The sequence below is a fragment of the Anastrepha obliqua genome, chromosome 3 (genome assembly GCF_027943255.1).
Source record: "Anastrepha obliqua isolate idAnaObli1 chromosome 3, idAnaObli1_1.0, whole genome shotgun sequence".
Classification (NCBI taxonomy): Eukaryota; Metazoa; Arthropoda; class Insecta; order Diptera; family Tephritidae; genus Anastrepha; species Anastrepha obliqua.
In genome coordinates this window covers 145070002-145096269 of record NC_072894.1, presented here as the reverse complement: position 1 = coordinate 145096269, position 26268 = coordinate 145070002, and the positions used below count along the sequence as shown (strand labels likewise).

Sequence of the window (26268 nt, the reverse complement as noted above, 5' to 3'; positions counted from 1 at the left end):
TTCTAAATATGCTTTCATTACAGAGAAATCATAGGTATACCTATGACGTATTAAGTAAATTATGTTGCTGTAATAAGCGCAATATACATATAGTAAACTGGATAGAATCGAAGCTGAAACTGTGTGACGAGTGGGACAGAAAATACCCTTAACTCTAGAGATACTCGTACTAAACTTTGCAATCCAGTTCGAGTAGCAGACTTTATACCATAATTTTATTTCAGTAAGCTAAGCAGCGGCTCTCCATATTGCTCATTAAATAAAGTGTAGTGAAACAAATTTTTAAATATTTCAAAAAATGTCAATCTCTTTGCTAATGCTTAAAAATGAAACTATTTTACTTTTGTGTAAAATAATTTCAGTTATGGGTAAACTTCTGTTCAAGGCGATTTGTTGCAGGATAGTATTTTTTCTTTACACTTTACTCTTTTGCTTTTTTAATCTAGGTCCCGTGAAAACCCTTAATATAAACTTATTATGACCTCCATCTGATATATAGTTAAGAACAGCTAAAAATCGATTTCAAAATCAGGTCCTTCATGATCATGTCAGAATTGTACTTTTGTTACTAATACGTTTAAATCTGAACGTTCATATATATTAAAATTTACCAATAGCGTTGGCATTGAATATGAGGGGCACTCTCTCGCCCTTTGACGCATGGCAGCAACTTTTTCCTTTGTAAACTCGCAAGTTTCCAGATGGGCGCGCAGTACAGCAGCTATCAGTCGTGGTTGATCATCCAGCTCTCCTGCAAGCGCACGTTGTTGGCCACGATTCTGTGTGCTTTGTTGCATAGCAGCTAAGATACGCGCTTTCTCCCTCTTTGGGACTCGTCCAAATCGCACAGCTACCAATAAAAAGAAAGCGACATTTTAATATAAATTCCAACAAAACAGTTTTTGGTTAGTGTAATAATTGTAAATGTATTATACATACACAATATCTATGTACATGATAACTACACTCTTCATTTTTGCTACATTTTAAAAGGTGTTTAGCGAGACAATAAATACGTATTTTGTCAATGTAAAATATTTATATTCTGATACTTTAATCAAAGGCAGTATTATATCTACTTGAATTTCTGTAAGAAGATGCTAAATACTGTGAATTCCCCCACTTTGAATATTTGATTTGTCATGTTTTCCCTGTGGCCCACGGATTTGGCTATTCGGTTAAGATTGGTAAATGCTCCTATAAACCCCAAGTTTAAATGAATACAAGTATAATAACAATAATAGTGTGGATAAGGTTTACATAAAAAGCAAAAAATAAGTAAACAGTAATTTCAATTAACTGCCTAGTATGATTTTTTATTGTTTTTCTACTGTATAAAGCCTAAATTTTCACTTTCTTCTCTTTTACTTGGCATAAATACCATAATTGCAGCAGCATCAATCTAACGGCTGATTTCACCCCTACTTGTAATTATACATACTTTTAACTACCATTTAACACTACCAAAATATAACGAATATGAAGTGAAAAATAAGCCAAAAGCTTAAAGGCTGTATACTCGCCGTAAAAAGTGGGACAAGAGGTCGAAAGCTCCTCACAGGGATACATGCACAATAAATATACTCAAAGATTGCGAGGAAAAGAGGAACTGATAAGACAGAAGCGAAAAAAAAATATAGTCTAATCAATTAGTAATTATTCGTTAACTTTCTTTGATTTTATGTTATTGTAGAAGTTAGAAGAAGACGGTAATTTTTATATTTTAAAGGCCACAATCGTTAAAGAAATATATGTATAAAGTTTTTTTAAATTGTGGGTGTTAGTACATATATTCTAGATAGTTATAAGTGTAACTGGAAAATATTGGTTTAACCACTCAAGACTACCAAAAAATGTGATGAAGATCGCTAACTTTTGTGTGTAACACTTTTCCTACAAAATAATTCGAAATTCAAAGATACCACCTAGCGAAATTGGTAACAAAAGTGAAACATGGAGAAAAAGCATATAATTACACACATTAATCTTCACACTAAAGTAGAGTTAAAGTGAGAGGCAACTGGTTACCAAGAAGTCAACAGGCTTATTACTTTGCGTCTGCGCATTTAGTTCGTTGCACGCCCCAGATAAAAACGAAGCGTACAAACAGCAACGAAAGCGACGATTATACCAATGAAGAAATCTCACTGGCATACATTTATACAGGCCGGCGAAATTCGGGTCAAATGAAAACGAAAATGAAAACTTTTCTCTAGTAAACATATTTTTGTAATACGAGAGAGAAAAGAAATCGTAAAATAAAAGAACGAAAAAATACAATAAAAAAGAAAGTAAAAAGCGGGCGCAAAAAAGTGAACGCATGGCACAAAATGCTATTAACAATAGAGAAGAGATATGGAAGGTAAGCAATCATGCCAATGACAAGTGGGCTAACAGAAATGTTTAATATAAGAAAGTTGGCCAATTCGCAATACAAGTCTTATAAAAAATTGCGCATATAGTAAGATATATGAGCGTATGTATGTATATAAGATATGGGTATACGTTTAGATCGCACATTTTTTTTACCCATTACTGTAGTTCGATTTGTAAAATTTTACGCCGAATGTAGTTTTGTCTGCATTCTAAATAAATGATAATTGAACCACACTTACGTGCATTATGGTAGTTAAAGTTGCCCTTAAGTATACTTTTTAGAATTGGCAGTTCCTCGGCCATCTTTAATTGTATTTACTTTGATAACTGAACGGATGTGATTTTTTGCATAAAGCTCAATTATTTTTTATATCCCCACACATAGATTTTTAGTAGCTTATTTATATCATTTGCAATTGAAAATGATGTTGTTGACTTTTGCTATATACAAGCTTCGGTATATGAAATTTTTCTGATCAGGTACACATTGTCATTACCACTTTCTCTGAAAACGACATTATCTATTTCTTCACACATTTAATATTAACAGGAACTTTGTTTACTTTATTTTTTAGTTGTTACATATTTTTAATGCATTTTTGTACCAACGTTTCCGGCTTATACACTGAATACGCATTCTTGTTGAATTCGGGTAGTAAGGTTTTTTTTGTAATTTTATTTTTACTTATTTATTAGTATTATTATTATTTTTTGAGATATTTAATTCCGGGCAACAAAAGTTTTCATCGCACTCTGAGCCAGAAATAATTTATTTGAATCATATAGATGATTTTTCTTGGCTATATTTATTTTTAATATTCTGTTTGATATTCATTCATGTTATTAAAATATAAACTTATATTGAACTACATATACATATATCAGAATTATTACTTTGAAAACATAGCATTTACACTACACAATTTGCTTCCTTTATTCGTTTTGTTTCTTGCACCTGGTTTATATTTCACTTTTTCATTGATATGAAAGCAACCGTTTGATACTAACATAACAAAACTTGACAAGGTCTCGAACGCGACTAACTGTAAAAATCAGAAGCATATTATGAATATACCAAAAAGACAGTATGGACAAAAACGTAACACGAGATACACGATACAGAAAGCAGAGGTAGAAACAAGGGCAGCACTAAAAACAACGTCTCGTACAATACACTCATGTACAGAGTGAAGCTAAACATTCAAAAGAGAATAATCAATCTCCACACCACATAAAAACCACAAGCCTAACCTCACCACACCAACTAAATCACTTCTGAAACGTGGTAAATGAACTTGGAAAGCTTCTAAATGCCGCTTGCGTAAATATAATCAAAACAACAGATTGATAACCGCTGTTGGAGAAGAGAAATTTTAATATACAAGAGACTCGTGCTCTCAGCCTAAATCTCTTTAAAATAAGCATTTCAACTTTCATTTAAAGAGTATTTATTATTTGAAAATATGTGATAAAAAGTTCTCGCTACCAGGCGCTGTGACTCTCTTCATCTAATACGGCAACTTCATACTACCTGAGAGAAACATTTAATAAAATACTTGTTTACCAGAAGTGAGAGTATCAATCGGGCACTGTCGTTTATGCCACCAGATTAAGAGACTTGATAAATGAACTTTCTGGCTTATGAGAATGCTAACATAAAGCTCTCTAGTCTCTAGCTAGCAACTTACAGCTTCTCACCACAAATAGTGATTACCCCACTAGTGTGAATAACCGCATAGAAGTTCAAATATTTTTCTATAAACTAATGCTTGAAATCTATTCTATGTATGTATGTATACTCCTATATTTCCAATTTTATCCTGAAGTTTAAAAACACGAACAAAGGATTAATACTACTTATAGCGTTCATTGAAAGTCGTATACATATACATACATATATTTGTATGCATGCATATTTACATATGTGCCTACTTATTTCCAATATCAAATTTTTTTTTATCTGCTAATCCATAAGAAGTGCCATATATCAATTATAAGTGAACTTCGAACATTTCACGGTATATGCTCGTATTTGAAGCTGAATTTAATTTTTCTTCATTTCGCTTGAGGTTATTGAACTGTCGCTCAATGCTCTGGTGAAAAGTAAAAGTAAAAAAGTGTAAACTAGGTATGCACTAGTTCATTATTTGAGTAAAAAGTGAATATAAACAATCCTACTCCCTTTCTCCTTTTTAATAGACGTGAACACTTACATACTCGTATGTCTGACGATTCTTAGAATTATTGCAACTAGTGGCTTCAGCCAAAAAATCGATTCAATAAATATACATATATCTAAAAAGAGTAAAATGGTAAGTGTTCTTTGGTTGGCACATAATTTGCTTTACTAAAAATATTGGTTGGCACATAATTTCCTTTACTAAAAATATTCGGCAAGTATTTTCACAAACATTGATGCCTTATGAATATTCATCTTATTATTTAAACAAAGGTCAGCTATCGCGTAAGTGATTAGTGGCTGCCAATAGTGGTCAGTGGCTGCAGTAAAGGCATAGATAGTAGCTATTATTTTCAGAATTTTTAAAAAAATACAATCGAACAATCAAGTTGTGAAATTTCTCTATTTTTTGTAGTATATTTTCTGCTCTGATCTTTTTGTCAATGTGAAGAAACAAAATTTATATTATAATACACTTAGCGAACTTTTACCATATACGGGTGGCTAATGAAAGCCGCTACCAAAAAAAAATTGAATAACTTTTTTTCTTTTTAAGTTATCTGTTTCATTTTTGTTTTAGTTTGCAGATTGATCTTTAAAATTTATTAAAATGGATAACTGGGACACGCAAACAAGAATTTGGATAGTCCGCCGCTATCACGCACTGGAGTCCGTAGTTTTGGTACAGAGAGAGTACAGGCGGATGTTTGGCGGCGATCCCCCGAGCAGATGGATCATAATGAGACTGGTAAATAATTTTGCTGAGCAAGGAACAGTCGCAAGAAGGCCTTATCATCGAAACCCACCAGTTCGGACGGAGGAAACGATCGCTGCTGTAGCTGCAGCTATACAAAGCAATCCAAGGGTTTCAACAAGAAGCTTATCTGCTCAACTTGGTGTCAGCCGACAGTCTTTGCAAACAATAATGCACAAAGATTTAGACTTATTTCCCTACAAAATTCAAATGGTTAACAAACTGAATGCAGCAGACTTGCCGATTCGCTTGGAATTTTGCCAGAAGATCCTGCAAATGGTGGAAGAAGACCAAAACATGTTAAACTGCCTTTTCATGTCTGATGAGGCCCATTTCGATTTAAACGGCAATGTGAACAAACAAAATTGTCGAATATGGAGTACTTCTAACCCACAGATACTCCACGAGACGGAATTGCATCCTCTTCGCGTGACAGTGTGGTGTGCGGTTTCTTCACGCTGTATTGTCGGGCCTTATTTTTTTGAAGAAAATGGTCACACCGTTACGGTTACTGGAGACCGTTATTTGAAAATGCTGAAAGAATTTTTCTATCCAGAACTACGCCGTAAGAGAATTCCTTTCAACTCTGTGTGGTTTCAACAAGATGGGGCAACGTCTCATACAGCCCAGACTGTTATGACAGAGTTGCGACGAAAATTTCCCAATAAACTGATTTCAAGAAACTCCGAATTTCGTTGGCCCCCCAGGTCGCCTGACCTTACTGCACCTGACTTTTTCTTGTGGGGTTTATGTAAACAAGAAGTTTATAAAACAAAGCCAACAAATTTGGATGAACTAAAACAATCCATTCGGGCAACAATTGCGGCTATTCCTGTCGCAACTCTCAAAGCAGCAATGAACAACTTTTTACTAAGATGCAGCACTTGTGTCAACGAGCATGGGGGGCATTTAAATTCAATTATTTTTAAAACTAGTTAAGCTACATTTAATAAAATTTAATGACCTTCAACTTGAAAAAAAAAATAAATGAATTCCATACACTAAAAAAAAGTTATTTGAGTTTCTTAATGTAGCAAAATTCATCAGCCACCCTGTATTTATAACTCCGCAGTAAAATCTTTACAAAAAGATGCATTTAATGGCTCCGCTATGATTGAAACGTTTGAAATACAATTAGGGCTATCAAAGTATGTATTCTATGAAACACTCACTTGTCATGACCATGTTGGCTAGTAGCTCAAAACTTAGAAATTTTGTGATTTTACTGCAAGTCATATATATAATATAATATACATATGTATATACATATGTATATACATATATACATATGTTATATTTGTGTACGTATATCGAGAATGTACAATTTTATGCGAATAAAAAATCCAAGGAAACCCAATCAATTCAGTCTATGTGTTGGAAAGAACACTTACCTTCCATAAATTTACTTCGACTACTAGTGCACACATACACATACACACATGTATAGATATTCATATGAATTTACCAGTGCACGAATACTACGTCAATTACTTGGTAAATGTGGAACACACACCATGACCAATGACTAAGTGTGCCTGCCTGTGCGTTTGATTGCAATCAAGAAAAGTGAATGACCGTGCATGACCCAGATAAATGTCGCTGCACTCCGAAACAAAGCAATAGCTTTTGAAGGCGACGCCACCAGTCGAGGAGGCATGTGGCATTTTGCTACATTCGCTAACATGTATGCACATATGTATATATATTTATGTAGTATGCGCGTATCATATATAGTACATATATATATAACCACAACTTGGGTATAAGTTCAGAACGCTTTAGTTGCAATGACAATCACATATACTTTTTAAATGTATACGAAAATATACTCAATCGCTATACGAATGAAAAAGAGAGAGGTTATTCTAGTTCACATGCAAAAATTTGCAGTATCGCTAGCCACAGCCGATTGTAACACAAAGTGCAGACATACCTATGCATGTATATATATATGTCTGCACATATATACATACATAGGTAGTCAAGAGTGGAATTGCATGCGAGCATTGCCACGAAGGAGGCAATTTGAAATCCAGTCAAACTACGTCAGCGGCAGAGATGCTTAGTACTTTTGCAGTGCCGACTTTAACTAAAACTGCGACTGCAACTGCAGCGCTGAGTGATAGGTGCAACGAACGGCATTCAGCTCAAATGCTTATGCGTATGAGCATACACCTCGACACATACATATGATCATACATAAAGTCTATCAGAATAACCACCATTGCGAACCAATATCGTTTCTTGTTAATAAATGTTTCTATTTTTTACTATATGTATGTACACACTACGAGAACCTGTGTATTTCGATTATTAGAACGAGTGATGGGTGCAACGAACGGCATTCAGCTCAAATGCTTATGCGTATGAGCAGGCACCTTCACACAATTATACAGTCTATCAGAAAAACCGCATTTGCGAACCAACACGGGTTTTTTAGTATTTTTTGAATAGGCATATTTACATACTACGAGCACCCGCATATTTCTGTGATTTTAATGTGTATTGATATATGAACACTTTCCATCAATTTAATAAAAAAAAAATAAATAAATAATTGGCGCGTACACTTCTGTTAGGTGTTTGGCCGAGCTCCTCCTCCTATTTGTGGTGTGCGTCTTGATGTTGTTCCACAAATGGAGGGACCTACAGTTTCAAGCCGACTCCGAACGGCAGATATTTTTATGAGGAGCTTTTTCATGGCAGAAATACACTCGGAGGTTTGCCATTCCCTGCCGAGGTGCAACCGCTATTAGAAAAATGTTTTTATTAATTTTGCTTTTACCGAGATTCGAACCAACGACCTCTCTGTGAATTCCTAATGGTAATCACGCATCAACCCATTCGGCTACGGCGGCCGATCAATTTAATACATACATAAAGTTATAGACTTAAGTATGTGCATAAGTACACATGGTCATCCTCATTTTAGTATTAAATCCATGCTTTTAGAAATTAAGTATAACATTTATTGTTCCGCGTATTACTTATGCGACTGGTAATGCTTAAAGCAAAACAATAGAACCTTCGAGAAATATGAAGTCATTGAACTTTTCCTTTGCTGAGGTGCATACTGAATGAGTATAATAGTGGAGTATGTCTATGCATGTGGGTACGCAAATATATTATAATATATGTATAACATATAATATAATTATATAGTAATGTGTTTATTTACCAACTTTATTTATATGTACATAATATATAAATGACAAAGCTAAACCAACCACATATGAAATCGATAAAGAGGTTTCTCTGAGACTGAGCAACAAATAATATTTGCAATTATTTCCATTCCTCAACAAAATTGAAAGTGAATTTTGAGTCGAATTGCTATAAAGGCATTGCACTTACATTAAATCTCACTCAAAGCAGTAGAAAAACTCGTTAGCTATTCGTTCGGTTAATAAATCGGGTGGCCTTCTCGCAATTCGTTTGGCAGCTCTCTCGTTTCATGACTCGAGGTTGTTCAGTTGTATTTGTTTGTTGTACGATGTCTCATTTGATAAAGTTGCGTAGCTGAGGTAAATGAACCTTTTGAAGGTTCGACCTATTTAGCACAAACAACACAAAAAACGTACATACACATACATGTATCAAAAAGCTAAGTCATCAGCTATTGGCGGGCAAAAGAGAAAGCGCGAGGGGAATATACGGAAACTTGTTTGTTACGTTAGCATGTGTGATCACTTTAAACATATGTATGGAAATGTACATCAGTATTTGTGGGTATGCACTCTGGTCCCCTTTCCATGCCTAATTTTTATCAATGGTTCATATTGAGCAGGGATGCAACTCGTTAAAAGTTTTGAAAAAGGCTTACGTAATATCTCTATACATTTTTAAATACAACTGAATACAAATATTTATGCATAAAGAAATTGAAACGTTCTATCATAAAGCTATGCCAAGGACAATTTTTAATGTAAGTACTTACATACGTTATATCTGCATGAATGTAGATGAATAAGTAAAATACACTTTTTATAAATACTAAATTAAGACTTGAATTATCTTGCCAGATTTACTATATATTTCGCGTAATAAAAAACATTATCTTGTTCTAACAATACCTTTGTAATTGTCTTCAATAAAGTTCATACGCGACTACATTAATTTCAATGATTTTTTTCAACTTTTGAGGACTACGACAATCATAAAAATCTGGTAATTGTAATCTGGTCGTTCTTCTTGCGCATAAATGCAAAAACATTTGAGTGCATACAAGCATGGCCTGACTACGACATAACAATGCAATTTCAAAAATTTAGCACATTCATTTTGTTTATGAATGTAAGCCAAACAAAAAGAGGACAATGTATTATTTACTTTCAACCCGTTTAACCTCGAGCTCGATTGAGTTATGTATTTACCTTTTAATGGAATAAAAGTGGTTAGTATTAAACTAAAAACATTTCAATTTGCAAGAGGGTCATATTTATACCAGATTGGTATCCTTACAATTGTGGGGCTTTTGCCATTTTCCTAATATATAATATATGAATACATGTATGTGTGTATGTATGTATTTATATTTGCTTATAGTGCCATATATATTTGACTTGTAATGCCAAAACAATATTGAGTCTAAAATTTTTCTTCTTGAGCGAACTAAATGATTACTAAAATTAGTTTAGAAAGATTTTTACTAAGTAGGGAGCAAGTACCGCAATAATCGATGTGTGCTACTGGGCTCGAATTTAGTGGTGCTATGAAGAGCACCGACATGCATATTACCCAGGATATAAAATCATCTGGAAGCACAATTCGAACCATTTGCGAAGTTCTAAAAAAAGGTTTATAATGCAAATTACATTAAATATTGTATTAAACATATTTAGTAATATGGTATGGTAACGCAAAAAATATCCAGAGGGAAGTGTCGTCAATATATGTTCCAAATCCATTTGTAGACGATTGAATGAAAAAAATTACGTGAAAGCAATATCACTTACTACAAAAAAATACCAAACATTAAGACTGTTGTTCGCCAAAAAGCACATAACAAAACCGATGAGTTTTTGGAAACGTTTTGTGGAGTGATAAATTGAAGCTCTGTGTGTCGGATCTGATGGAAAAAGGTATGAGTGGCGTCCACCGAACAAGCAGGAACATGCACGTTAATGCAAAACTCTATAAATCATCTCCGTGGTAATGTTATGGTATGAGCATAGTTTTTCTGCCTTGGCGTAGATCGAGTTCAAAAGCAAAAAACCATATGAACCAAGGCCTTTATAAATTCGTCGTAACAGACGTAATGATACCACATGCAGAATAAAATTTGGTCTTACAATGGCGTTTCATTTACGAAAATATTCAAAAAACAATCTTGAAAGAATATAGTACTGATATTTTAAAGGGACTTCGCCATAACCGGATCCTAACCCCATTGCGAACCAGTACTGCATGCAAGGAAATAAAAGACTGTGTGAAAGTTATAAAAGCCAGTTTTAATCAAAATTGTAATTTAAATTATTTCATTTTAATTTAATTTATTCTAAAGCAAATAATTATAAATACATATCTAAATCGCGACAGCCATGGCAGCCCGCCCTTTCGTCTATCAGCTGTTTATCATTCCAGGGATTGGCAGTGTTAAAAAGTACTCAAACGAGTTCCTGGCTTTGCTATTTATTTTTCTTAATTGCGTTTATTGAAAAATGTTCGCTTTCATGTTGGCAACTTTTGATTTTGTTTCGTTATTTTATATTTAAATTCGATTATTGTAGAGAAAAATGGGAAAAACAGTGTCAGTTGAAATACAACAATGAAATCAGAGCTGATTTACACATCTTAACTAATTATGAAAATATGTGAAGCGCAAATTATAAAAAGAAACTCCGCGAAAATTAAAGAAAAATATCCCAATCTATTAAAGTATTTCTGCATCAACATAAGTCTTTTTTTAATATAAAAGTATACATACATATACGTGCAAGCAAAAATATACATGTACATTGTTATGCATATGATTTAGCTTCAGCGTCTATAGATAAACATACATATATAGGTTGCTATGTATAGTATGTATTCACTGTGATAACTTCCCGCATTCGTTTGCTTATAATTCGCTTGATTTTCGTGCGCTGCGGCGTGTGGTTCGATAGCAACAAAAATGGCTGACCTAGTTTTAATGTTACGAACATCAGATGCGGTCAATGAACTCGCACTAGCAATGACGTCGGCCCACCACACAACTATAGCCACAGCCATGTAGTGGAACATAGATTCAAATTCAAAAGCGAAACAAGGGATATGAAATTGAGGCGAACTGCTGAATATTACTGTGTAGGCGAATCGGCCATGGGGGACTTTCGTAAGATTTAAACATCAATGGCTCCTAGATGGTGTCCATAGCAGCAACTATTCACCCTGCTCTGCTATACGAAGCTTTCAATACTTTCCCTATTACACTTTTTCTTTTTATTTTTTTATAAATCGTCGGCATTAAAGCTGTGTATGTGTGCGAGTTTCAATTTCAATTTCATTTCACGCGCGGGATAGTAAAAAACAACATCAACAATAACAATATCGAAATTGGCATCGGTTAGAGTAATTATTAACGTAATAGAGAGCGAAGAAAGCAGCAACTGAACATGTTTATATGATTAAACACGAAGCCTCAATGTAAAAGTAGATCTTACATGGTTTCAAAAAGTAAGCCGCGCTGAGGCTTCACTAAGAAACTGATCGCCCTACTCTGCAAATTAAAAAATAAATGATACATCCTCTATAACAAAAAATCTAAAAAAATTAATTCCATATTATTTAAAACATTTTAACTTGATTTAATGAAAATACATTTATTTTTTATTCAAAAACTCTTTCTGGTTTCTACATATTTATATTAAATTTTTCCCCTATTAATAAATACCCTTAAATGTACGTATGTGTAGGTAAACCTGAGTTATAATCTAAACTTTCTACCCTCTTTCGATTCGCCAGTTCTCTGCTCGCTTAACGAACAGGTGGTAAAGGGAACAACAAGTTAAGTAAGCAAAAGAGACTTTGGACGAGATTAGTGCTTTCAAGCATATACATATAATGGAGATATTGCACAAATTGTGGGTGCACTCGCAAACAAAAACGTTATTACTTAGTACTTATTCCTTGATACTTGTTTTGTGTTACTTAATTTCTACAGGCATTTTTGGTTTGGCTACTTTTTCTCTTTTAACTATTTTCTTTGCTATCTATCAACGGAATACTTTAGTGATGACATATACAAATGCAACAAGCGACAAGTTGTTTTATTCGTAAGACGCTAAGTGGTTGGCGAATCGAAAGCAGCTACTATTACAAACTTGCGATTATTGTTAAATACTGAAATGATGAAATTATATTCACTTTCTTTTTATGTCACTTACACCCGTCGCTCAGCACTTAAATGCTACCTGTACTTCTGCCAAAAGCAACCACGAAAAAGTGAAAGTGTTTCACGTTGGCCACCGACCAAATATTTGACGCTCCACAAATGGTGTCCAAATAAACATATACATACATACATATGTATGCAGACATGAGTATTAATCAGCGCGAGCACAGCTACTTTAAACTATTAACTTGAAATATGTTTTCTGCTTTTACTGCTCGGAATTTAGGCTGGTTAAATACCATGCATGTACAAATTTCTTATAGATATATATTTACACATGCATACATACGTACTCTATATTCTGTTCGATATATTGAGCATTTAACTAAAACATGTTAGTTTAGCTCTACTGTATAAGTCAATACTAAATTAGCCTTCATTTCTGATATACATGCATATATATGTTACGTAAATACATATGTATAAATTTATACATGAGTATATGATATGTGTGGACCTGTGTATATATAAAACTGTTTATGCATGGAGGAACCTACAAACGGCAGATGGTTTTCATGAAAACCTTTTTTATTTTAGAAATACACTCGGAGATTTGCTTGTCGAGAGTCGATCACTATTAAAAAACGGTTTCTGCCATTTGGTGTTTCGTGTCAAAATGGGCTTCCAACCCGGGACCATTTGCATCCGGCTTGTTAAATAACACTAGGAAATTTGTGAACAGCAAAAAACATCCTACTTCATTTGATGGAAGCGGCTTAAATTAAAGGCGCATAATTATTTGCGGCATGATTAGTAGTGTTGTTAGGTAAATAGAAAGATACTATTTTGAAGTTGGAAAATTCCTGCTAAACGTCAAACTGCTGGATACGTACATAAAACTAAGGCGCATCCACAGTACATGACAGCGGCAGAATAGCTGATTTGGTGGTCTCACTGACAAAGTGATCGTTTTTTTTGTTGTTGTTTCCTTGACACTCAACGCACCAAATTGCAAAAAGAAAATACGTGAAAAAAATAGTTAAAATTTGGGTTTTGTACTAATGCTATTATATTGAATCAAACGAATCGTCCAATTGCTAGAAACGGTACACACGTGAAATGAAATGGAATAGAGCAACTGTAAGTAAATGTTAAATATAACCGATTTCGGGTGTTATTTGCAATTTTTCCAATTTATAGTATTGATTTGAAGGAGCTACCAACGTAAAGTTATGCTTAGTATAAAAATAAAAACTAAATTTCGAAGAACATTTTTCATCATGGCCATGTGTTCCAGTTTTATTTTGGGCTCACCAAGTAATAGATCATACATATGTAAAGGTATTGCACAAATACATTGTAGTAAAAATTATGCCTGAAACATACGTATATGGAGGTCATAACTGCATTTGAACTGGTCGAAATTAAAGTGGAAGGGTTGTCAAAGCCTAAAACAAATGCAAAAACTCACAGACAAAGCTGACGGTTGGAATTTTTATTTTTTTAAATCAACATGATATACGCACATCAATAAGATAAATACATACACATAATACATCAATGTATACAAATTGTTTTGATTTTAAATTAGTCCCACAATCCTTAGTTTGCTTTTACCATAAACTACTACAATCAATGATATTCACCCGCATATTTTCTAATTTAGGGTGGACTGGTACCGTTCAGTACAGGGCTAGTTTCGCGCTAAACGGTTGATATAGGCAGATACCGAGATACCGTGAGTTTGAACAAAGCGGATGGTGTGTATGCTAAAAACATCCAAGCTGACAGTCGGCATGAAAACATCGGCAATGGTATTCGCTCATTTACTCGTTTACTCAACGAGGGACCAGCAACTGGCTTTGAGTATTTTTTCGATATGTAACTATATGTGCTTATCTCGAGAGGGTTTTATTTGAATGTGTAGTTTTTTTGTTAATTTATTTACAAAGTAGTTGTGTTTACACATATTTGTATGCACGAGTATTCGTATGTATTTGTTTTCGTTGTTCAATTTGACTTGTCTCGGGTACTTTATCCGTGAATAAATTGGGTTAAGTGCGGTCGTTCAACCCTCGACACAATTTTATAAATCATGCCAGCATGATCGTGGTTGTTGTGCTACATTTATTTTTCGGTGCTGATGAGAAGCTATGCAAAATTACTATTGCTCCCCAAGGACTTTTTATATGAATAATGATTACGAGCGACAACATTGTAAGTACAAGAAATGTACGGATAAATATTCACCTCAAAGCTATATATGGGTGCATTTGCCTTCGTAGTCATTGTACTTTTTAACCAAACATTTGAACAGTTTTAAAATAAAAATTTATTCCTATTGCTATTTTTTAATTGTGCTCCAATAAATAATACAAAAACGTGCATATGACTTCACATTTATATACACTACGAGAATTTTATATATAAGATATGCACATATTGCAATCTACCATATTATGTTACGTATAGTCACCCAACTCTGCCTTCCTTTACCTTATAATTGTAATTCGTAATGGCTTTGTTTTTATTGTCATTGCTTGAAAAATTTCGTTCATGGTTGGTCAACGAACTCATGGCCGGTGCACACACATTTAGTTCAACCTTATGAGTACATACACATAACCATGCCTGTACAAGTATGAGCGTAAAACTCATGATTTTAGAATTCATAGCTGCGGGATGTTGATTTTTGCTTTTATTGTAGTTCATGCTCTCGTCAGTTAGATCGGCGGAGTCGTTCGTGTTTTTTATTCGTACTCGGAGACAATGAGCATGTAAACCTAGTGGTTCGGAGCGAACGTCAAACTCTCACTATACGTACGTACGTACTAGTGCCATCGTTTTTTATATACTATATTTTAAAAAGACCTCCAAACCTTATAGTCATAGTCTTTGAATACGCATACCCATATAATTTATAAGCATACTTTTATACATACATATGTATGTTTAATACAATACCCAGTATTCAGTGCAATCCTTATCACAGGCATACAAATCTAGTAGATAAAATGCATACATGTATATGAACAAATACAACAAATTAAACTCACCATCACGACTCATTCCTACAGCAATACATTTTTTCAGTCGACAGTACTGACAGCGGTTACGATTAATTCGTAAAATGCTACATTGCTGATTTTTTGTACATGGACGATATTGGATTTTTTGCTGAATGGAACGTCGGAAAAATCCCTGCAATTAGAAAGGAATAAAATTTGGTAATCAAACAATATTAATTAAAGCAAATATAATAAATAACAAAAGCTCAATTTTGCGTGTTACAAGACATTTTATATAAATTTTAAAAGCCACACAACGTACGTCAGATATGTTATTTTCATTGTCAGTCTTTCCCGAGTTGGGGCCATGTTGTGACATCGTTTTCACACAAGAATGTATGGATTCATCATTTGGACCACCAGCCTCCGATGTAAATTTAATAGAAGTTTCTAAGTTTTCATCGAATCGCTGACACAGATCGTTCATAGTGGATTGTTCAAATTGCGATTGCTCATGTGATTTGCTGTGGACCGCGCACAGTTCATCATCACAGCCAAAATCGATATCCGGCGAATGGTAATCACTACATTGGCAAAACAAATAACTTGCATGGTCCTCGAGAGTACTATCCTGCTGCAACTTTAGCTGCTGCGGCGTACATGTGCAAAAATTCGTCATAATGCTCGTGGACGATTGGGTGCTTGAATTGCTTAAGAGCGAAGAATTGCTATCGGAACTATCACGCCGACTTTGCTGAAGTTGTTGCTGTTGCTGCAGAAGTGCAGTGATCTCCTTTTGGGTATGTTCAGACAAGGCATATTCAGATGACGCTATTGCTTCATTGAATAACATCTTTGAAGTACCGCCTTCCATTTTCTCACAACTGTTTGTTATTTTTTCTGCCGTCAATATTCGTTGCTGGGGTTCGGTGATCAATGATTCCGGTTGTATCTCTTTTTGTAGTTGTTCACGTTGCTTCCATTCCCTTGCAAAGCGAATTTTTTTCCACGGGCAGTGGTATTGCTCATAGCAATCGTTATTTGTACCGAAGGTCTCCGCATCGGCTTGTGGAACCGATAATTTATTACGGATACCTATTTTTTCCATGGTTTCCACAACTTTTTTATTGAGGTCAGCTATTGGGGGGTTCCTATTTTTCGTTCTGCTTACATCTGCACCTTTATCAAATACACTATATTTTGGTTCTGGTTCAGAAATGTTATTTGAAGTATTTTTAATGTTACTCGCAGTGTCAGTTTCAACCTCATAGTTTCGGGTAGTGGGATGTTCGACTAGCAAATGAGGATTTATCTCAGCTGACTTCAGTCTTTTACATTGAGTGGCAGGCACATCGTGCAATACTTGCTGCAGATTTTGCTCTTGCAAATTCGTGCAGCCGTGTAGCTCTCGATTTTGTTTCACTTGTATTTGATTATTAATCATTAAATTATGAGCACCTATATCTGTTCTTTCGCTTTTGGTTACTAGTTTCTTTGTAATGGGCTCCGATTCTAAAAGTTTGACCAACGCAGAATGCTGTTGCTTCAACTTTTCGCTCTTTGTGGGCGCAATACATTGACGAGATCCTACAAATTGTGTAGCCTGTTGCTGTAAATTTCCGTTAGGTGTTGATAACAAAACTATTTTCGTTAATTGGGGTTCCGACGGCTGCATTGAATGTGATTTTAAATGCTGAGGCTGCGATATTTCTTGCATATGCAATTGCAAAAGTTGACGCGGATTTTGTGGCTGCTGCTGTTGATGTTCATTGGCGTTTAATTCTTGCGTTGCACAAACCATGTTTCTAATATCACGACTATCCCTAAAAGTTGTATGCAAACTTTTTCGTTTATATCTTTACTTTAAGGAACATGTTTCTGCTTCAATATTTGTTAATTTATTATTTGTTTGCTTAATAAAGGGATTTTATTTGGATTATTTTATTACAAAATTTCCCGCCAAATGGCGATTGACGATTAGTTAATCACTGATTTCCACGTTTTACTTCAAACTTCTCCCTCTCATTTGTTACTTTTGGATGAGTAAATGTTCACGAAGTTTTTTTTTAATTAAAATTGCGCTCTAAAATTTTGTCTTTTTGTTTTGCTTTCTAAATTATTCTAGTTTTGTACGATGGGTGTTGCACGTTGGGTTGCAAGTTCGTTGCTATTGCAATCGCAATATATTATATTATATATGTATATATAAATCACTGAACTGTTTTCGAACGCTTTGTAACAAAATTTATTTGCAAAAGTTGTTTTGCCTTATTTTTCATTTATTTACTTATAGTCTCTTTCAATTAAAAACCCCTTCAAAGCGTTCGCACATATAATGAACCGTAGCGTTTGACAAGCAAATTGCGAATGATTTGCTCAACTCAACCTCGAATTGTTTATTCGTTGTTGTGCTCGTAACAACACGAATCACTATTCCATCTACTCTATCTACTCTTGACTCTTGTGTTGTCGCTTTTGCTGTAGCTATCGTCGATTCGTTGTTGTCTTCGGTGTTTGAACGAACCGAGCTAGCTAGCTGCGAGCAATGACCCCCAAACGAGCACAAGACAACTAGCTAATGTTGAGTGGGATTCGGAATTGAGTGTGGTTTTTTGCATACATATGTATGTATAATATTCAGTATCCAAATATCTACCCCACTTTTTGGTGATTGCAGGGATCCTGTATATACTCCCGTAAATCATAGTTGCTTATGCTATAGTTTATTTATGTTATTTTAATCTATTCAAATTTTTATTAAACTATTCATCGTATTCTGAGTGTATATGAGTGTAGATTTTACAAATTTGTGGGAATTCCTACATAACCCTTAAACCTGCGTATGAATCTCTATCTCTAAATTCGAGTGAGGCTCTTACTAGCAACCGGAGCTAAGCGATAAGGATTACGCTTACCAAAGATTATGATTGCAGAAATACTCAGAAGTTAAAAATGATATACTTTGTTTGGGATTACTCAAAAATTATTAATTAGGAAAATTTTAAAACTGAAATTATTATAATCATTCCTCGAATATTTATTTGCGATTAAAACAATCGTAATCTTAGAAGCAATCATTTCCATATTTTAGCTCTGTTAAGAAACAATATGAATACGATTTTATTTTTTTTTTTTTTTGAGTAGCGCCTCTTTTTGGTTAAAGTGCGTCAAGAAAATACATATTGTAACACATTATAAAATGCGTGTTCTAGTAATGGTTGGCGAAAAATCGGCCTAATTTTTCAACAGGAATGTACGAGCCAATTAGATATGTATGTATGTATATATATATGTATATGAGAAAGCATTGGATATTGATGTATACTTACATATACATATATGTATTTATGCATATGTTTGGAAACCTTATATATAGGGGAAAATACTCAACATCGTGTGCAAAAAAAAAAAATTTTAAATCAAGCGATTTTGAGCGGCTTCAAATTCACAATTTATTATAGTAAAATTTAATGGGCTATAAAACTGAATAACTGCAATTTTCCAAAGATTGTAATTAAAAAGTTGAAAAATTTGTTGGCAATTTGCTTGTACAAAGTTTAGAACTTTGGTTTATATGGTTTTTATTATACAATGAACTATATTCTTATAGAAAATTAACGTATGAAAAATGTTGTTAATATTTTAAACATATAAAACGCTTAATTATATGAGTATAAATGTACATATGAATTTTGCACATAAATCCTAGATTCTAAAGTGATTTGCTGCGTCCGAACGACAGTCGTTTTTATTAGAATTTTTTTGCCGCCGAGGGGCTTTCACTATTTGAAAGAACACGTTTTCTTCCATTGATAGGAGAACCCAAAAATCAACCCCGCTATCATTGTAAGCGATTATAATAATTATACCCACTTCAATATAATTAAAAAGTTGAATATTATAACTTTTTAGAGCCCGACCTGAAAATTTGGTATTTATTAATACGAATTAAGAAAGAAAAGTTGGCAGATGATAAGTGTGCACTTGTGTTTTGGCACTTTTGTAACCGTTCTCACTACCGAAAAGTTCAAAAGAACCGTGTGCCCATGTTAACATTGCGAATTTCAAAAAATAACAATAACGGCAAGGTACCGACCTAGTATGGAACCATGGATGCAACGCCTCCAGTGAATCAAGAGTGCCATGACGGCGTCGGCATTGTTGCTTATATTAGTTCAACGAACTCCATCATTGTCGTGACCCAATTTTCGGTCAGCAACCTCGAAAAGTGGAGCTCGTTTGTTCACTCACTGCGTATGCCCATTATATTCAGTTCGTTTACAATAGCACACAATGATATACATAGATACATTTGTATATATTTACGAATATAGACGAGTAGCCAGCTTTGCATACCCGCCCTCTTTGATTTTGTTCGTAACAACTACAATAACGATAGTGATATTCTGGCTCCCAAACATTACATGAGAATAGTGTTTAATCTCGAAGTATGAGTGTAAATACTCACACCTACAAATTCTTTGTAAATATTGCAGCTCTCAGAATGCTAGTAGCTTGTTTGGTGGCTGCATTTAGCTCTCACGTTTTAAATACCATGAAAGATTTTACGAACTAGCCTGAGTAAAGAATGCAATTCTACTGCATACATTCAAATATTCATTTATATTTGTACGTATATATGCATAAGAGCATTGGTCCTAAGTTTACGCGGCCATTTTAAAGTGAGAGGCACCGAGTATGCACTTCAGGAAGAACGCAGAGCGAAAGGTGCAAACGTTGGTGAGGCATATAGTAGAAATATGCAACTGGGGTTCACTTTAGCTGCCGAACGGTCAATGACATAAAATCGTATAGTAAAGTGCGCACTGCACAGACTCGTGGCATGAATATTTATTCATACAGCAGAAAGAACTAGAAAATTAGTTTTAGTCGCTTTTATGAATTTGTTGATCACTTTTTGCTCTACGTCAATCCATATAATAACATTTGGCGTTAGTAATATTGCTGGTGGTGATGAATTCTGTGTCTGAAATCGGAAATATCGCATTTAAAAGTCATGTTACTAGCACTATTACTCTACACTGAAACCGAATATCGATAGTTTCATTGCAATCCTGGTAAACTTTTCGCAGTTTGAAATCATTTCAATTATGTCGGATAAGAGTTGACCTGATTTAAATAATATTTGAAATTTTTATCGTACGTCTAATAATCGCCAATTTGGAGAGAAGGAAATATGTATGTACATACATATATTCGCATGTATAATTTGATTAGTAAAAAATATATCAGGTATTTTTAAACTTGAGTTATTATTCATTACCTCTTTTACGTTTAAATTGCCCTCATTTGCATGCTGCTGCAATGTGAATAAACTCTTAGCGCAAGAGAAACAGTAGCTAGCAGCAGTACAACCGCCAGTATTGACCGCGATTTATAGTACAGAGACGATGCTCGATATGTTTCCTCCTTCTAGTTGCACTCATTCATACTTGTAAACAAGTTTTCAAAGAAAGTGAGAGGACTTTTCATCTTCACTTTGCCATCTTTCGTACAGTAAATACATTTGAGATGGAACCAGATTTGAAAATAGTTGTATTTTCATAAGATTATAATGAAGCATTTGTATGTTTAATGAAGTCATATTTTAAAGATTTCTACGGCCGCCGTAGTGGAATGCGTTGGTGCGTAATTACCATTCGGAGAACGAATGTAGAAATTGCGGTGAAACACCAAAATGAAGAAACAGTTTTTTCTAATGGCGGGCGCCTCTTGGAGGAGCAATGGCAAGTGTCCTCCGAGTGTATTTCTGCCATGGAAAAGCTCTTCCAAGGAAAACAGCTGCCGTTCGGAGTCGGCTTAAAACTGTAGGTCCGTCCATTTGTGGAACAAAATCAAGACGCACCTCACAAATAGGAATAAGAGCTCGACTAAACACCCAAAAAAAAGGTTTAAGTGCTAATTGTATATATGTATATATATATAATAATATAATAGTAGGAGATAGTATATGAGCTACAAAAATTTTTTCGTCAGCGCATTTGTTATCCTGCAAATTCATTTAAATTTCAAAGAATTTTTCAACTATCAACTAACTATGTGGTATAAGCTTTAAACAAATAAATAGCACAAATTTAAAACCAATATATCTCAATGACTAGCACGATTGTATAAAAACCCGATACTGAAATATGCAAGAGTATGAGAATGCTCACGGCAAAATGGGGCATTTTCAGTAATTATATTTACTCTAGAATAAAACGCAGCCTTTTTATGAGTCTTTATCATTAAACCGGGCATTTGTGCGCGACAATATTCCGAAAACACACGTCAGAGGTAGTGAAGTAATGGCTTCAAAGAGAAAAAATTGTGGTGCTTAAATGGCAGAGTCCAACCATAATTTCATAGAAGGCTTATGGAATTTCGTCAAAATAAAAATCGCAGGTAACAATTTAAAAAAAATTCTTGATTTATAGGACGAAACTTAGAAAGGATGTTACCGTATACCAAAGGAAAGATGTTGGAAGGCAGAGGATGAAGATGAGAAAATGTGAATAGAAAATCCACCTTTTCTAAAATTGCACAAAATACTATCATGCTGAACATTTTTTTAGCGTTACAATTTTTTTTTATTAAACATTTCCCTTTATTTAAACCATTTTCAGTCGGCGCTATTTGTGTTTCCCTGTTGTTTGACATATTATCGAAGCTTTCGCTAATTAAGAGGAAAATGGAGTTTACATTTTCTAAATTTGTTTCTTAATATGGAAATATATAATGCTTAACTCAAAACTGCACCTTTTTTATGCTGCTAAATGTTTGTGTTAAGTAATAAATTAACTCTTTGCATACAAATACCAGGTGTGCTATTTATGTGCCCATGGCTGTATGTATGTATTGTATATGTATGCACATTGGTTGAATACCGTGGGTAACCAAGCAAATATCACGCTGAGGATGATAAGTATGATATATTTTTATTTTATTAATGAAATACAATTTTATTGTTTATTTAAGAATCGTTTTATTTATCAATTCCAATATCTTTTATTTCCTCCCTTATTTTATGCCATACTTGCGCCATACTTGTTCTTACTTGCGCATAAATTTATCAATTACATTGTGTTAAAACCTTAGAGATTTGCAACCACATTTTTGTATACATACATGCATTTGTATATGAATATAAATGTGTAAAATGATAATTTTTATTGATGTGCTAATTGCTTGACCACACACTGTAAATGTTTCAGAATCTTAAAACAAGTCACAATTTCACTATTGACGTCATTTACGTTGTTTCCCCATACATACACAGATTTTCTTATATTTTCATATGGACATATATGCATGTAAATATGAGTCCCCACATAGCCAAATTTTTGAACACACCTATATTTTATGTCCCCCATGCAAATGCATTCATGTGTAGCTGGCAGACAGAGTTCATTTACCTCGACGATGGACACAGTTCCATTCCGACCTCGTTAGCCAAGATAACCCGCAAATAACATTTCTTGCAATTGCAACTACATGTTGAGCTTGAGAGTCTCTCAAACCAAAACACATATACAAATATCTTGCTACACTCATCACAGTCATGAATATATCAATGCATATGTGTGAGAGTCTCCACACTTATATGGGAGAGTGTAAATGAATTGAGTGGAAGTTAATAAGGAGAATCTCAGCTCATTCACCCCATGAAACTCCGTACTGATAAAGTACATTAAATGTACATATGTGCATATATTTATATACATATATACACACATACATAAATTCAGAGGAACTATATTTTGTTTTAAATCACTGAGTTTGAAACTTCAAATAAGCGCACATAAAAAGTCTACACTTTTTAACTATGGTTACTTGTTTGTATTAAACTTTTACATTGTATTATTACGATGACAGTTAACTTTATTAACAAACATTCTGCGTTTGAACCCCTCATCACCCTCACCACATGACGACGATACCCAAGGTGGTGTCAGCTACGTTCATTGTGCTAATTTTACTTTCCTACCGGGGGTTGCTATTTGCTTTGACCTACTTAGCAGGCAATGCACCCAAATCTAGCAGCATAGCATTCAGCCGAGAAGATTAAGAAGATGCGTTACATAGTAAGTAAATATGTATGTCATTTAATATGGGATTGCCTTCAAGCTGGGTTCCATTCGCCGAATAATCGGTGGCATGCGCTGGAAGTAAAAGTGAGCATGACTTTTGTGGAAAAATCTTTTAGTCTAGCACTAAGCAATGGTAATTATAACAACATTTTTAATAAAAAACTCAACGAATAAACTTCATTCCTTTCAATAAAGGCCTAAAAAGGCGGCATGCGGCGGGGGACCTACCCCACAAATTGGAGGGGGATCTCGGCTAAATACCCAAAAGAGCATAAGTATATAATTGCATACAATACATAAAGATCTATAATTATGTTACATCATGACCTTAGACAGTATTGAGTAAAACAAAATTCTATTTCGTGGTGCTTAAGGAGTTTACAAATGTCGAAGTCTCGTAGGGTTATCAATAAATTATAAAAGACTGCAAGAAATCCAAAGAAAACGTCAAAAAGCGTAGCTCAGCCAGGTCGGCTCCGTTCAGTAACCTCACCAACACATTGCAGATTTTGCTCACAGCTGTAAATGACGAAAGAATGCATCGAAACAGCACGAGATTACACATAGATATACATATACATATACATATGTCCATCCATACATACATACATACAACCGCCAATGCAACTGGTCACTGAGAAGCGAATAAAGGCTGTAATAGAGGCAACACATGCGCATCAACCAAAGCAACTCTCTGTGAATCGTTTATAACCCGACAGGAAAATTTTCGCTCTGCGCAGAACTTAGTAACAACTAATAAAAAAAATTAATTAAGGGTATAATATTATAAGTAAACGTATAAGTCAATCATCTTGCTTACAATATGTTAACAAAAATATTTTTGAGAACAAATTTGTATACAAAATTATTTTGATGTCGATTTTAGGATATTAATTGCATTTCCCATTTGTCTGCCTTTCTGCGAGATCCATGCGTACATACATACATTTACATTTACATATGTATACATTGTATTAGGAGGTAAGTATTTATAGAACGTTTTTCGATGGTAATTCAAGCTACCTACAAATGATTTTGAATGCGATAAACTCGGTAGATTGTTCCATAATCATATTTTTTGACTTTCCTCTACTTCCAGAATTATAGAGAAGAAGACGCCCTTTCCTACGAAATAAAATCGCGTTGGGCCTATTAATGGTTTATTTATCCAGGTGAATTTATTTGCCATTTCATTCCTATGTTCCCTGGAACCCATAGGAAACGTACTTGGTTGTTCTGACCTAAGATATTCAGTTTGTCATCGCTAATCTTTCTTTTGGGTAGACCTTCGCTTGAAATATATTACATATATTTATATTCTTGCCAGCGCTTCCGAGTCTTTTTCCCCGAACTGCAGACATCCCCCCCACGGTGAGAGATCCATTCATGTATCATGTTATCATGACCAAGTCTTTTTATTGCCCAGTCCAATATTGAAGCGTTTGATAAAACTGAGCATCGGTATTATCATGAATCATGACATTGAAATGCCAGGAACTAATTCCTTGCTAAAAATTTCATACGAATTTTGATGAACACCTGAGTAAATAATAGCTTGGTTGTTTAGGATAGCCCTCCTCGCCTGATTTTCGATACGAATATGAAGAGTTGTGAGTTCTAGATGACTCCCGATTGATGCTGACATGCACCCATAGCACCTGTTATGCATACACACGAAAGTCTCTATAAGCTTGCCCCTTTAATTATTACTAATTGATTTATGGTGCGATTCTCCTAGACTGCTGCCCTTCAAGAAACCATAGGTCTGTCTATAGCCGTGCAGATCTATTGCCATATCCAATGGCCTTTCTCGCCATATCTTCTGTGTATGCTTTTCATAGCATTTTTTGCTCAAATGATTAGATAAAAATGTTAAAATAAAATTCTGAAATATTGTAAACCTTAATTGTTTTTGGTTGTTTTACCAGATTTAACTTGATTTACATATAAAAAATCTATTAAGCACAGTTCTTTTTCTATTGTAAAACTAAAAAACTCTATAAAATTTGTTTTAGTGCCATCATAGGGGTCTTTAAATAAAAAACTGATATAAAAAAACCATTCCCAAGTATGAGTTTGTCCATCTACGTCTCAGTACAGAATAGAAAATGCGTTTGCATGCATTGGCCCTCCAGTTCGCGACGCTACTACTTCATCTTATCGACCATTGCGAAAGTGGCAGCAACGCAATCTGCAGTGGAGTACAATTGGTACTCCTGTGTAAAACTTGCTTGTTGTGTATAGTATAGTATAAATTCACAAGAAACGGAAAATTTCGGTACTCGTGCGTCTCCCTGCAGGGATTGTTTTATGTATACTCATCCGTTTGCTTAAACATTCACTTGGGTTTAGCTGCAATACCATTGGACAATATTCAAGCCCAGCCCGACATATGTACATATATATGCATTTAAAATGACCAATGTCCAATGTAATAACTGTGTTTGTTCACGTAACATACGTACATACACATGTAAGAATATGCAAATGTATGTATGTACATATGTATATTGTATAACGCAACTGCAATTATTCGTATCAATTGT

The 26268-nt window shown here is 34.4% G+C and overlaps 1 protein-coding gene across 5 annotated transcripts in view; it reads right to left on the bottom strand.

Moving 5' to 3' along the window:
• LOC129243092 (ecdysone-inducible protein E75) overlaps positions 1–26268 on the bottom strand; it is a 112533-nt gene that overhangs the window by 9218 nt on the left and 77047 nt on the right. For 3 of the 5 annotated variants that reach the window (XM_054880208.1, XM_054880211.1, XM_054880210.1), the window contains 2 exons: positions 15681–15825; positions 612–850 (listed from right to left, as the gene is read on the bottom strand). In XM_054880208.1, the coding sequence (XP_054736183.1) occupies positions 612–850; positions 15681–15825 (384 nt within the window). Of the gene's footprint in view, positions 1–611; positions 851–2615; positions 3414–15680; positions 15826–15954; positions 17986–26268 lie in introns of those variants that run through there. The other 2 variants (XM_054880209.1, XM_054880212.1) reach the window with 2 other exon arrangements.